At 45.5% G+C, this 14,368-nt stretch overlaps 1 protein-coding gene across 1 annotated transcript in view; it reads left to right on the forward strand.

The window, feature by feature from the left end:
- LOC119799813 (guanylate cyclase soluble subunit beta-2-like) overlaps positions 1-14,368 on the forward strand; it is a 56,084-nt gene that overhangs the window by 1,474 nt on the left and 40,242 nt on the right. The window contains exon 2 of the mRNA XM_042054080.1: positions 12,446-12,540. Within this exon, the coding sequence (XP_041910014.1) occupies positions 12,474-12,540 (67 nt within the window). The 5' untranslated portion in view covers positions 12,446-12,473. The remainder of the gene's footprint in view (positions 1-12,445; positions 12,541-14,368) is intronic.

The following is a 14,368-nucleotide window of genomic DNA, read 5'->3' on the forward strand; positions in this document are numbered from 1 at the left end:
ATGGATTCCTCCCCTCTCTGTCCCCCTTCCCCCTGCCATGCTCCCATGCCACCCGGGAGTGTTGCATCTATTAAACATGGGCATCTTTAATTTGGTCTAATGTGTGGTCTGCTTGGAGTTATTTTGCATCAGCGGAGAGGCTTGTCCTAAGATTTTTTTCTAAGATGTAGCCTCCCTCCTTCCATGTTCTTCAGATAGTTCTTAGTTTTCCCTTCCTGACTTCATCCAGTAGTTTTTTTCCTTAATTCTGCCATTTACAATTCCAAATAGACCCTCAGTCGGTTTCTATAATCTTCCTGGCTCCACACCTTCCAGTGTTACAGATTGGGGTCTAAAGGTCTCAGAAATATCCAGTCCACTAGAAGCAAAATGAGTGCAAAAATACGGAAGATGATTGGCTTCCCCAGTTAATCAATAACAGGTGACTTAAGACAACTAGGCACAGCTTCGTTTATTAAATCCCCCCAAATTTTACATGATGATAGCCAGTTCTTGTTAAGTAAGCAGAAAAAGTGGGAACTCGCCTATTGGCACTGACAGTCAGTGCAGTCCCGGGAGTCGAAAGCTATGAAGATGAGCACACGTGTGATGCCGGGGCCAGCTTGTGGAAATCTGCTCTCTGGAAAGTATAGAATCTTGTCCTGAATCGCACATATGCATATATATGTGAGGAAAGATATGACATCGCCTTATATGGAAGAAGTTAAAAAATGAATTCTTTGGTTGTCAAAAACAAATCAGCCGTCAAATGGAACGACAAAATTTGTATCCCTGTATGTGATGCCTGCAAAGTCTGTGAGGTTCACTGTCAAGCTGTGTGACGCTATTGGGTTAAAAAGGCCAAAGAAACTAACCCATGTAACCACCAGATCAATAACGCACAAAGCAAAAATGTAAGAGAAAGCTCAAAACAAGTAATAATTGAATTTAGATTTTTCTCTCGATACCTGTGAGTCAAATTTCCCCTTTTTTTCTATTTAACTTTTAAGAGGTTTTTCTTATTTTTTATTTAAACAAACCTAAAATGTTTAGGGCAAGCTTTCTCTCTTCCTCCAGTTTCAAATAAAGAAGAGCTGAGGAGTTTGTTACCTGTAAGCATTGGCCAAACTGAGGTAGAGGCAGGCACAGCCCCACTCCCTGGGCTCTGTGGGCGCCTGCACTGGGGTGCTTGAAGGATCTTCCTGATCCAAACCAGCAATCATTTAGACCAAATATATTCACTTAAAGAAGAAAACAAAGAAACAAGATAAATAAATATAAATAACCTGAGGCTTGGACAGGCTAGGTGACCTGACTGACACCGACCTACAAGTCAGGGACTAGGCCAGGACACAAATATCGGCGTCACTTTTGCCTCCCAAGGTGGGTAGGGGTAGGTACATGCATGTGGTCACCTGTAAGGGCCAGAAAAGAGCATTCAGTCCCCTGAAGTTGGAACTGTAGGTGGCTGTGAGTCTTCCAATGTGGGAGTTGGAAACCAAACCCTGGTTTCCCGGAAGCGAAGCAGGTGTTAACTGCTGAGCTCTCTCTCCAGTGCCAGCATCTGTATCTTCAAGGGCTCCATTGGGGAGCTGCCCCAGGGAGTACTGCCTGGATGACAGAGCCTTTGTTCATAGTCATCTTGTAATGAGGGCGAATGTGGGGAGAACACAGGGAGAAACTCCTCCTCCTCTGAGGACTTACTTTACAGCAGAGACCTTTTTACCAAAGCCTAACAAATACCCTGGAGAGCACATGTTGTTTTCCCGTCCTTGAGAAGGAAACTGAGCCCTGGGAAGCCCCTTGTTGGAGGCTGTGTAGTAGACAGGCCCGACTAGTCCAACTATGGAATGAAAGCCAAAGCACCCTCTTTTAACCTATGCTTGTCTCCAGGTGACAGCAGAGGAAATCTCTGTAAACACACATTTACTGACCTCCTTTGCTCTGTCTGGTGCTGTGGAAACACTGCAGGGCTAGTGAACCCAATAAATCAGTCACCCAGCCGATTTCACCATCTGCAGAGACCTTACCTTAGAGACCTGGATGTGGAAAGCAGGGCCTCAGAGGTCCACAGCCCATGGGACACTGAGACCATTGTCCCAGCACAGAATGGACAGCCGTCAGTCACCTAAAGCTCTGTGCCCCTCTGTTTCCCAGAAGATCTATGTCTGGGGGTACCAGCCTTAGGAGGAAGAGGGGAGACAGTGAGCTCTTGCAGGCTGTGAGGTGGCCACTGAGTAGGGAAAGGAAACTCTGAGAAGTGATGTTAGTCCCAGAAGTTACTGTATTGGGCTGTGAGTCTATGTAGTACAGGGCTACAGTTACTAGAGGGTCAAAGGTCAGGAATACTATCTACAGTCCACATGGCCCTGGCACAGCATCGAACCACTCAGTGACCCAGGTGTCTTGTCATGAGGGAGTGCCCATTCCGTGTAGGATCGTTGCAGGTACCGAACGGGATGTGTAAGTCAGACACCCAACTTGCAGCAGGCACCCAGCCAACATGAGCTGCGGTCATAGAAGTCAGAGATTGTTGTCAGTTTCTTTTTACGATGGAAGCCTTGGGATTGGGAAGTGGAGGGACTCTAGGGTGTGCAGTCTTCCGGACCAGACTTGAGTCGAGACAATGCTGCTCAGATCTGTGTGTTCGTGAGTCGCTTGGCCCCATTCCCTAGATCTCTGACTCTGGATGAGAGGGGAATAACATGCCTATCTTCTGGGGTTGAGGAGAGGGCTGAGCAGAAAGAACAACACACCAAGGTATCTTGGAGGAGGAACTTGGCCGTGTTCATCCCTCCTCCAAACACAGGTGTGGAGGAGGCCGCCACACCCAACCCTGTCAGAAACTGTTCCGCTGCTCTGGTCACTGTGTCTCCACAGCCCCTTCTTTGTCCAGAGACAGGGTTTCCTAAGGCCAGCATGTGTTGGCGGACTCTTCTTTTAACCTGATCACCCTGGTGTCCAGTGTGGGCCATCATAGCCAGTGAGAGGGAAGATTGAGTTTTGGGCCAACACTTGGTACCGTCTCATTTCCTGTTTAGAACTAAGCTTGCCTGGCATTGTCAATCCTGCCTAGGAGAAAGGGAAGAGTTTTGGAAATTGCTGAAACAGCCAGGGATTAGCTGAAGTCCTCAGAAGCAGAGGTAAGCAGCAATATGCTTGCTGGCATCTGAGATGCACTGTCTAAGGCAGGCCTTGCCCCCTCCCTTCCATCACAAGCCTGCACTGATACCATGGGCAGACTGGCACTCTGATTGGCTGAGCATCCCAAATCCAGGACGAAAGTGGGTCGATTAGTTTATGTGCGGACATACGGTAAGGACTTCCCTTCTTTGGATCCTTGGTGTGACCTCACTATAAGGATCCTGTCATTTCTTTGTGTCATCTCTTCCCACACCACTCTAAGTGGACAGGTTTCAGCATTTCCTGACACCAGAAAGCCATGGATTCTAAGTGATAAAGGACTTTAAAAGAGGAATGTGGGATAATTAGTTGATTGACAACTTGATCGTATTACAAAATGCATAGGGCGGGGTTGAGGCACACTTTTGGTTGTGTCTGTGAGGATGTTTCCCGGGGGATTAACTGATTAAAAACTCCACACTGAACATAGGTGATGCAGTTCCCTGGGCTAGGGGCAAAGACCAAATAAAAAGGGGAGAAGCAGCATGTGGCCTAAACACCTTCATTCATTTCCCTCTGACTCACCCAGATGCGAGCAGGCTCCTACTGCCACGCCTGCGCTGCTTACTTTGTCTTTCTGACTGTAGTCAAGGATAAGCTACATCTTGCTAGGCATCTGGTCACAGCAGTGAGAACAATGACCAAAACAGAGCACACGTTTGCAGGGGGATTAAAGGAAGACCACCGGGAGCAGAGGACTCGGCAAGACAATATTCAGGGTTTGTGTCATCAGGTTTTAGCTGGAGTGTCTGCTTAACCTAAACTTGAGGATGTGTTTACATGGTGTTTAGCAGTTTATGCGACTGCACAGGAAAAGCCAAGAGGAAGGCCTATTGGAGAAGCACAGCTAGCTATGAAACTGGAGTCATTTAGGGAATACTATTAAAAAGAACTTTCCAGAGCAGAAAACTCAGCTTACAAACATAAATCGAAACTGAGCCAAAATTGTTTGCTGTGCCGAAGGATCTCCTTTGGGCTGTGTTTAAACAACAAATTCCCTGGTGCTCTTAAAGTAGAATTTTTGCTGAAAGGGGGAAAAAAGCCATCAATTCCCATACAAAATTTAAGAAGAAATGATTAGGCAAAGTGAACTACGTCTCCAGACATTATGACATAGATTATATTTTATATGGAATAATCAGAAACAGATGTATGTCCTTCTCTGCTGGCCTTGCTGATTTTCCTCTCATATAGTCTAGATTTATAGGTTTCTAATTCCGAGCCACGCTTTTGTAACCTCCTGGCCTAAACCTCAACAGTGGAGGCAACTGATAGTCTGGGAAGAGTGGGACCTTTGGAATGAGCTTTGCCTCCATTCTATGCCCAGATTGCTCACTGGCTGAGCTGGGTCACTGCCACTTTCTCCATGAGGCCGGAGCTTGTTCAGCTCCTAGCATGTGCTGAGCAGAGGTACACACATTGGGGAAGGAAGTGATGAGAAGATTCAGGGACTGTGTCAGGGAATGGAGTCTAGTGTGAGGAACAAAAAGCAAACAATAAACAAAACCTTTTCAGGTTGCTCGGAGAGCTGTACAAATATAAAGTATTTGAAAGAGACTACCTAAAGACGCAGGTCTCCCTGTAGGGGTTAGAAACAGTCTCTATGGAGAGGGTATCTATGAACTGGAAGGAAGGAGTCAATCTGGGTCAGGGAAGTGTGTGTGCTCCAGAAAGAGGGAACAGCCAGTGCAAAAGATCTGGGGTGAGCTGGATTTGGGATGCTCAGCCAATCAGAGTGCCAGTCCATGCTATCAATGCAGCCTTGTGATGGAAGGGAGGGGACAAGGCCTGCCAAATCCATGTGTTGTCTGAGAGGAGGCGAAAGGAGAGAAGGTTTCTAGGGACCAGAGCATCCATATGTGTAGAAGATAGAAAGAAATGGATATTTCTCTCCAGTGAGCATGGGTTACTAACCCCTGGGCCTCTTCACACCCACTTGCAAGTGAAGAAGATAAACGGCCCTGGTGGTAGGATAGTCACCAGAGGAGATGCTCAGACACAGGTTTAAGTAAATAGAAAGTCTTTATTAGCCCGTCAACAAATACACTGGGTGATATGGCTCCCAGTGTGGCACCGAGCCTTTCTCAGGGTGAACTTTTCAATATAAAACCCATGCTCTGGCCGGGTGGTGGTGGCGCACGCCTTTAATCCCAGCACTCGGGAGGCAGAGGCAGGTGGATCTCTGTGAGTTCGAGGCCAGCCTGGTCTACAAGAGCTAGTTCCAGGACAGGCTCTAAAAAAGCTGCAGAGAAACCCGGTCTCGAAAAACCAAAAAAAAAAAAAAAAAAAAAAAAAAAGAAAAAAAGAAAAAAAAACCCATGCTCTGGGTTGACATACTTCAGTTGACAAGAACAGTTAGCCAGAGAAGAACTACAGTAGCAAAAAAGCAAGGTTAGTACAGTAAGAGACGCTCCCAGAACTATGAACTTTGATGGACTGGGCCTTTGTTTTAGTTTTGGCTGGTGGTGCTGTCTATGTGCTGTGTTTTACAGCCTGAATGGAACTTCCATCATGGAGGCAGTTGTGCTAGGGTCTGGGCCCTGTTACAGCCATTTTCTCATTCACTTAGGTACACCCAGGGGCCTAGCAGGTGAGGTGGTTAACATCTCTTGGCCCTTCAGGGTTTTGATTCAAAGACTCTACTCCGTGAGTTACAGTTTAAAGGGGTTAGCTCAGGCACCCAGGAGCCGCTAGGAGCTATGAAATAAAGACAGTGGACTCCCTCTCTCTCTGCACGCCTCTTAACTTTTTTTTCCTTCACACTTTTCTATATTCTCTTTAGACCAGTGGTTCTCCACCTTCCTAATGCTTTAAAACTCTGATACAGCTCCTCATGTTATGGTGATCCCCCCAACCATAAAATTATTTCCATTGCTGTTTCATAACTGTAACTTAGCTATTATGAATTGTACTGTAAATATCTGATATGCTACCCCTGTGAAAGAGTCATTCAAACCCCCCCACCACCACCACGGGGAGATCACAACCCACAGGTTGAGAACCAGTGCTTTAGACTCAAGGGTCATCATTATCTGACTGGCTGAGTTTTCCTGTGCCCATGTTCCTGATGGCTGAGACAGAGGTTTGATGGGTCAGCTTTTGTTAGGAGTCATGGCATCCGCGAGACCGACTCACTGGCAGGGCCCTAATAAGATGTTACAGGCACAGTCTCAAAATTAGAAGATGTTCCTTACAATAGAGACAAATTACAAGAGAGGGTGAGTGGTTAGGGTTCAGGTGCATTAGCATGAAAGATGGTGATCAAATGAATGTAGAAAGGAGATGAATGGGACTGCAGGACTTTTCTCTGTATCCAAGGCTCTTAAGCAGGGGCTCATGTATATACTAGAGAGAGCCTGGAGCTTTCCAAAATAATCCATCAAATACATGGGTGTCTTAGGGTTTCTATCGCTATGAAGAGACACCATGACCATGGCAACTCTTTTTTTTTTTTTTTTTTTTTGGTTTTTTGAGACAGGGTTTCTCTGCAGCTTTTTTTAGAGCCTGTCCTGGAACTAGCTCTTGTAGACCAGGCTGGCCTCGAACTCAGAGATCCGCCTGCCTCTGCCTCCCGAGTGCTGGGATTAAAGGCGTGCGCCACCACCGCCCGGCCCATGGCAACTCTTATAAAGGAAAACATTTAATTGGGGAGGCTTGCTTAAGTTCAGAGCTCTCACTACAGGGAGTGTAATGTTGTACAGGCAGACATGGTACTGGGGCTGAGAGTGTTACATCTTGACCAAAAGGCAGCAGGAAGTGGACCGACTTCACTGAGTGAAGCTTGAGAAAAAGACCTCCAAGCCCGCCCCCACAGTGACACACTTCCTCCAACAAGACCACACCAACCGTAACAAGGCCATACTTCCAATAGTGCTACTCCCTGTGGTGGCCATTTTCTTTCAAACCACCACAATGGGTATCTATGTATTTCTGCGGAAAAGGTACATAGTATTCATCAGAATCCCCAAGAACTCAGAGGCCTAAGTGATTCCATAACCCCTGCCTGTGCATCCTAAGGGATGCGCTAGCTAAATAGGAAGGATGTCAAGCTCCCCAACATCCTACACAGCATCCTTTCAAACAGAGATGGTACCAAACCTCCACCAACACAAAAAACACAGATCTCACCTCAAAGAAATTAAGAAGTAGATTATTCTGAGGTCAAATATGAGCGGCTACCATGCAGGTTGCCCTGAATACCATAACTTAGTGTAGTAACAGTTTCATCAGGTTTTTACAGTTACAAAACAAAGGGAAGTCTAAAGTCAAGATACTTTTCAAATCCATTGGTAGAAATGTCAGGCAGGCAGGTTGGAGCAAAGTGGAGAAATTTTTCTTACAGAGGTGCTGTGTCTACAGGGAAATTCATGCAATGATTTCACCTCACGTTGAAACAGGCCTTGGATTAGATAACATTGCCCAACTGTAGGCTAAGAAAGTGTTGTGACCTGTAATAATCTGTAAGTTGGGTATATCAAGTGTATTTTGAGATTTAATGATGTCTTTCCATTTACTGGGGAATTATTGGGATTTTCCCAGTCAAAAGTCAAGAAATTCCCTGTTAAACCTGACACAGCTTAGAGTTATGTGAGAAGAGAGACACAACGCCCAGATCATAATGGCTTGAGGGCATGTCAGTGGAGAATTATCTTGGGTGTTAATTGATGTAAGAGATCCAGCCCACTGCTGGCAGCGTCATTCCCTGCCCAGGCTCTGTGAGAAAGTTAGCTCAGCCTGAGCCTGTGAGTGAGCCAGCATGCAGCATTTCCTTCATGGTCCCTGCCTCCAGCTCTCTGCCTGAATTCCTGCCCTGAATCCATGATGGACAGTGACCTGTGAACTGAGAAAAGCTCTTCCTTCCCCTAAGTTGCTCTTGGTCATGGTATTTGCTACAGCATCAGAATGAAACTAGCATAGAATGAAAACACACACACACACACACACACACACACACACACACACACACACACGATTTGAGCCATATACAGCAAATGGCTCCCATTCCTCCCTTTCTGAGGGGTCTTCATCCCATTGATTCTCACCCTTTCTTTTCTGACTGAGAGGTCTCTTCTCTCTGGTCCTCTAGTTTTTCATGAGTGAAGTCTATCGAAAGAGCTGCCTGAAGCTGCTGTTCTCTCTTGACTTTGATCTTGGAGTGGGGTTTTCCTTCTTCCTTCCTGGCTAAGAATGTATTTGTGCCTCATTCAGCTGCCTCAAACCACAGGCCAATAGAAGGGCTTTGACATCCATGTGGCTGGAGCATTTCAGCTGGGAACTCAGCTTCCAAAACATTATATCACAAGATCTGTGGGTGGGGAAAATTTTAAAGCATAGCTCATTTTATAATATGTATGTATGTATGTATGTATAATATAAAGTAAGGTAGAATTTATATATATGTATATATACGTATATATACATACACACACACACACACAGACACACACACATATATATATATATATATATATATATATATATCAAGAACTCAAGAACTGAAAAAGGGAAGGCTTGAGAGTTTTGTTTAGTAAGACTACACACACACACACACACACACACACACACACACACACATATATATATATATATATATCAAGAACTGAAAAAGGGAAGGCTTGAGAGTTTTGTTTAGTAAGACTATACACACACACACACACACACACACACACACACATATATATATATATATATCAAGAACTGAAAAAGGGAAGGCTTGAGAGTTTTGTTTAGTAAGACTATATTGTGTGGACAATGATCTTGTACCCTGTAAAGATTTATCACTTGTATTGGCTTAATAAAATGCTGATTGGACAGTAGTCAGGTAGGAAGTATAGGCAGGGCAACCAGAACAGGAGAATTCCGGAATGAGGAAAGGCTCAATCTGCAGTCATCACCCAGATGTAGAGGAAGCAAGATGAGACTGCCTCTCTGATAAAAGGTACCAAGCCACGAGGCTAACACAGACAAGAATTATGAGTTAATGTAAGTTATAAGAGTTAATAAGAAGCCTGAGCTGATAGGCCAATCAGTTTATAATTAATGTAAACTAAAGTTTCTTTGGGGCTGAATGGCTGAGGGACCAGGTGGGACAGAAACCTCTGTCAACAATATTGGGGGCAAATTTAGCAGGATGAGAAATAGGCATTTTGAGGTCTGAAGCTTACTTGACTAGAGACTTTCCTTTATAAAAGTAGCTGGTACGGGATGGAATGACAGCAAATTCAAGGTCTATGGGACTACAGATGGAGTTCAAGGTCAGGATGAGCAGCTTAGTGGCGTCCTGCTTCAAAACAAAAACAACAAAAGGGGGTAGGCAACGAGCCCACTGGTGGAGCACTAGCCAAAATATGGATCTTCCTGACTCTCGCAGTGAGGATAAGAACCTCTGTTGATTTGTATCTTTTATCGAAACTTCTGAGACTGAGATAGCCCTGTAGCTCAGTGGGTAGAGTGCTTGCCCAGGATGCAGGAGCCCTAGCATGGTTATGTGGTTCCATGCCTAGCACCACATAAACCAGGCAGGGTGGCACATACTTAAAATCCTTCTTCTCAGGAGATAGAGACAGAAGAGTCAGAAGTTCAAGGTCATGCTCAGCTTTCTATTGAGTTTGAGGCCATGCTAAGATACCCTGCCCCCCTCTCTCTATCTCTCTCTCTCTCTCACACACACACACATACACACACACAAAAAATCCTAAATTCTCTTTTAAGTGTTTATCAGTTTTTATTTGTGTGTCAGGGACAATGTCAGATATTGGAGATATGAAATCAAGGGACACAGCCTGGTCTTTAGACTTAGGATGTAAGAAGCATCATAGAGTCATTCATAGGTGTGAGGAGTTGTCCATGCCTAGTCAGGTGCTGCAGGTGCCAGGGACAGTGGAGGGGGTGGATACATGAACAGTCATGAGACTCACAATAGCCAGAGGCAGTGGTTCTTAGAAAGACCAGGGGAAAGAGGAAGTAAGCTGGCTAGGTTAGAGGGAGTGGGTACCCTTCTGGTGGAAGGAGCCAGTGGAAGGCAGGGAAGGGATTGTGAGCAGCTAGAGAGATCCAAGCAGGCTGGGTAGTTGGGGGAGAGGGCAAAAATGTCTAGATAAGTCTGGAAGCTGCCAAGGACACTAGAGGAACTGGGGAGTGTAGCACAATTAATAAAAACTCAGAGACAGATATTGGGGTTCAACCTGAAGAGCAGAAACGCAAATCAGTCAGCCACTGGCTCTTACCTCAACCTCAGTTCGAAAATGGCGATCCTACCTCCAGGGAACCTCAGAATGAGACTGAGACTGAGAACTGTCTCCTTCCATTTTATAATCCTCTCTAGCTCTGTGATTAAAGGTGTGCACCACTACCATCTGGTTTCTATGGCAAGCCAGTGCGGCTACCGGGATTAAAGGTGTGTGTCACCACTGCCTGGTCTGTAAGGCTGAGCAGTGTGGCTGTTTTACTCCTCTGATCCTCAGGCAAGCTTTATTTATTAAAATACAAATAAAATGCCACTGCAGGGGAGGGACGGGCTGGAGGGACAGATGGTCAGGACGGGATATACACTCCAGTTTTTCTCATCTCCTTGTCCCAAGTACGGCACACCTTACTACTGTAAGGGGTTCTTGCAAGAACGACCTCCCAGTGCTTAAGTCCACCCCATTTCCGTGGCCTAAGACTTGCCTTGAAGAACTTCTCATTTCTCCCGGGACCTTTATGACTCATCCTGGACTCTAACAAACTATGACATCAGCTGAATAATATAAGGTTCATCATTTGTCACCCGTTTCCTTTCTGTGTTGAATCTAGAAAGTATAGGAGAGCAGCAGTTTCTCAGCTTTGAGAAACAAGAGACAAGTGGTTAAAAGATAAGACTCAGGGCCTGCCTGCGTTTTTTTTTTTTTGTTTGTTTGTTTGTTTGTTTTATTTTTCTGTGTTTTTGTTTTTCTCCTCAAGTTATTCTGAACCAGTCATCCAGCCCTGGCTTGCAGCATAGATAGTTTGGATAATACTAGGTGTTATTCACTAATGAGGAACCCTGGGTATTCCAGTAAAATATCAATTAGTCAATGGCCTTTGAGTGTGGAGGTGAGACCGTGCATGCATGTGTGTGTGTGTGTGTGTGTGTGTGTGTGTGTGTGTGTAGATGAGTCTTTGTGGAGGTGAATGTGTGAAGGTGAGCCCCTGCATGTATGTCTAGCATTGACGTTACATGTTGAGTATCCTTTTCATGTCTCTTACCGCTTGCTCTCTTAAGTCCTGGTCTCTCTGGGGTGTCTCCCACTGTCGTTTTTCTTCCCCCCTTCTTAGCAGAAGTTTGGTCATCTCGTTTAAAATGTCTATTTGTTTATATTTTGAACAAACTATTGGCCAGCACACTGTGTCCCAAAAGCATTTTGACAGATTATATGTCCCAGTGTGCCGTGGCTGTGGTGACAGCTGCATGCAGTGTTAGAGACCCAGAATGAGACCAGAAGTCCTAGCAGTTAGCATGTCTGCCACCCCAGCAACATGTAGCATGTATACAAACGAGAAAAACATCCAACCCTACAGTATTATCAGTATTATCAGCTCAGCCCACAGGAAGGAAGAGCCTGCGTGACCTGGATGGTGAAGTGGAGGTGAGGTGAGGTCAGCCTTGGCCACAGAGAGCACACTCTGAAAGGGCCTGGGATTTACATCGCCTCCCTTCGAGCCTTCATCTCAGGTTATGGCCATGTATCAAGTCTAAATTAGGGTGTGGCCTGTTATTTTTTGGTTCATGAGGGACCCGGTGGCCTGGGTGGAGAAGCCACTCCAACATAGTGGGGAATACCCCATTTTGGGTGGCAGTAGTGAGGGTTTGCTTCACTCCATGTCGGCCCCAGCCTCCTTATCTATTCCAGCTGCACCTAATAATTGTTAGAAACCATTGGACCCAAACCAGGAATCCTGTAGGGAATCCAGAGACTCAGCTGCAGACCCAAGTACCCCTTGTCTGTTTGAGGATCCTGGAATGTGCGTGTCAGGACCAGTGCCATTTTCTGGGATTCAGAAATAAAGGGCAAATGACCGTAGCCACCCTCAGGAGTCCAGCAGGGGTGGCGGTGGGTAGACTAACCATCTTCGTCTAAGATGAGCCTATTCAGGCTCAAAGTGGAGTCCAGAGGATGTGCTTGGCAGGAGTCAACACCCACACAGTCACAGTGCTTAGGGCCCTGAAGGCAATGCTTGCTGTACCATGCATTGCTGGATCAGTGACGGTCCTGGGGCTCCGCTCCAGCAGACCAGTGCTCAGCTGCATTTGCTGCAATTTCAGGGCTTCTGCAGAAGTGCAAGATGCCTTCATGACCTACACTGTGTACGACGACAGCATCACCATTAAGCTCATCCAAGAAGCCTGCAAGGTCCTGGGTAAGTCCAGAAAGGCTTGTTTGGGTTTTCTAAGGCTGTTATAAGAAACAAACACACAGCTGATTTTCCTCACTTACAGTTGTTGAGCTATGAAGTTCCTGCAGAAAATGAAGTAGTAAATACAGATATTTGACTCCTGGGGAAATACGGGGCTCAGCTTCTGAGTCTTTGTCATAATTTCTGATAAGCAACCAATGTGTGATGTTGTTTATGTGAATTTCTGTTTAAACACACACAGACGCATAGACACACAGGCCATAGACACCCACCCACCCACACACACACACACACATACACAGACACATAAACACACAGGCACACACAGAGACACACACACAGACAGACACACACATACTCATGCATACATGGACACACACATAGTCACACACAGATATATACACACACAGACATTCAGAGACACACACAGACACATACACAGAGACATACAAAGGCATATATACAGACACAGACACACACAGGATTCATCGACATCGGTTCAGTCATTAAGAGTGTTCTTGCCAAGGAACCGAGTCCAGTCCCTACACCCACACTGGGGGCTTATCATCCCAGCTCTAGAATCCTAGTGCGGCATCCACACCGGGGCCACAGCTCTGGCTCTGGAGGGTCTAACAACCTCTTTTGGCATCCTATTGCAATGAGCTCATGTGCATATAGCCACACAGGGATACACATATACATATAACTAAAATAAAAATATTTAAAGAAATCCACGAAGCTCACAACAAATTGCATTATAACATTATGTCTGAAAAAAGACAATAAAACGAAAATTCTCTGTAAGTTGGCACGTGGCAGCTTTCTTGTTCTCTGGGACGTTAGAGAGCTCTTCAAGAGTGCACTGGGCATTTTAAACAGCAGAATCACCAACAGAAATCAGAAAAACATGAGCCTGGGTTATAGTGAGCTGATGTGTTCAAGAGAGCTGAAAGAAGCACATAACACACAGCCTTGTTTATTTTACCTAACAGCTTGGGAAAGGCAGGGTTACACACCCTAACAACAGAGGAATGCTGCTTACTGGCTTGTTCCTCATGATTTGCTCAGGCTGCTTTCTTACAGAACCCAGGATCGTCTGCCCATCAGTGACACCACCTATAGTGAGCTGGGCCCTCCCTCATCAGGCATCCACCAAGAAAATGCCCCACGGACATGTCTGAGTTAAGGTTCCCCTCTTTTAGCCGGTAGTAAAAATAGCAAATAATGGGTACCAATCACATCACAGCATAAACTGAGTGATTTAAAACAATAGCAATTTGTTCTGTCATTGTAAGGAGTAAGAAGGTGAAAACTAAGAAGCTGGTGTATAGCGCTGTCTCTGGAGATGTGAGGGGAGAATGCTTCCCTCTTTCAGTTTCTGGTGGTCCCAGGAGTGTGTGGTCTGTGGCAACATAACTCCAGTCTCTGTCTCCAGACAGCTACCTCCTCTCTGTGTCTTAATTTCTGTCTCATAAGGACTCCACCAATCAGATTAGATTTAGGAGCACTCCTAAATGACTCTTATGTATGACCTTGAGTACATCTGCCCCAACTTGTTTTCCAAGTAAGGCTGACATTTGCAGGTTCTTGTGGATGTGAATTTTCAGGGTGAGGGAGAATACAGGACAAAAGACAATTTTAGCTTTGTCTCTAATTCAAAGGTGGTGGTGCACGCCTTTCATCCCAGCACTCTAGAGGCAGAGGCAGGCAGATCTCTGTGAGCTGAGACCAAGCCTGGTCTACAGAGTGAGTTTCGGGACAGTCAGAGCTACTTTGGAAAAACCAGAAGATAAATATGTAAGACAAGTTAAGTAAACAGCCACAATTTTCT

This window comes from Arvicola amphibius, chromosome 13, assembly GCF_903992535.2.
Source record: "Arvicola amphibius chromosome 13, mArvAmp1.2, whole genome shotgun sequence".
Lineage (NCBI taxonomy): Eukaryota > Metazoa > Chordata > Mammalia > Rodentia > Cricetidae > Arvicola > Arvicola amphibius.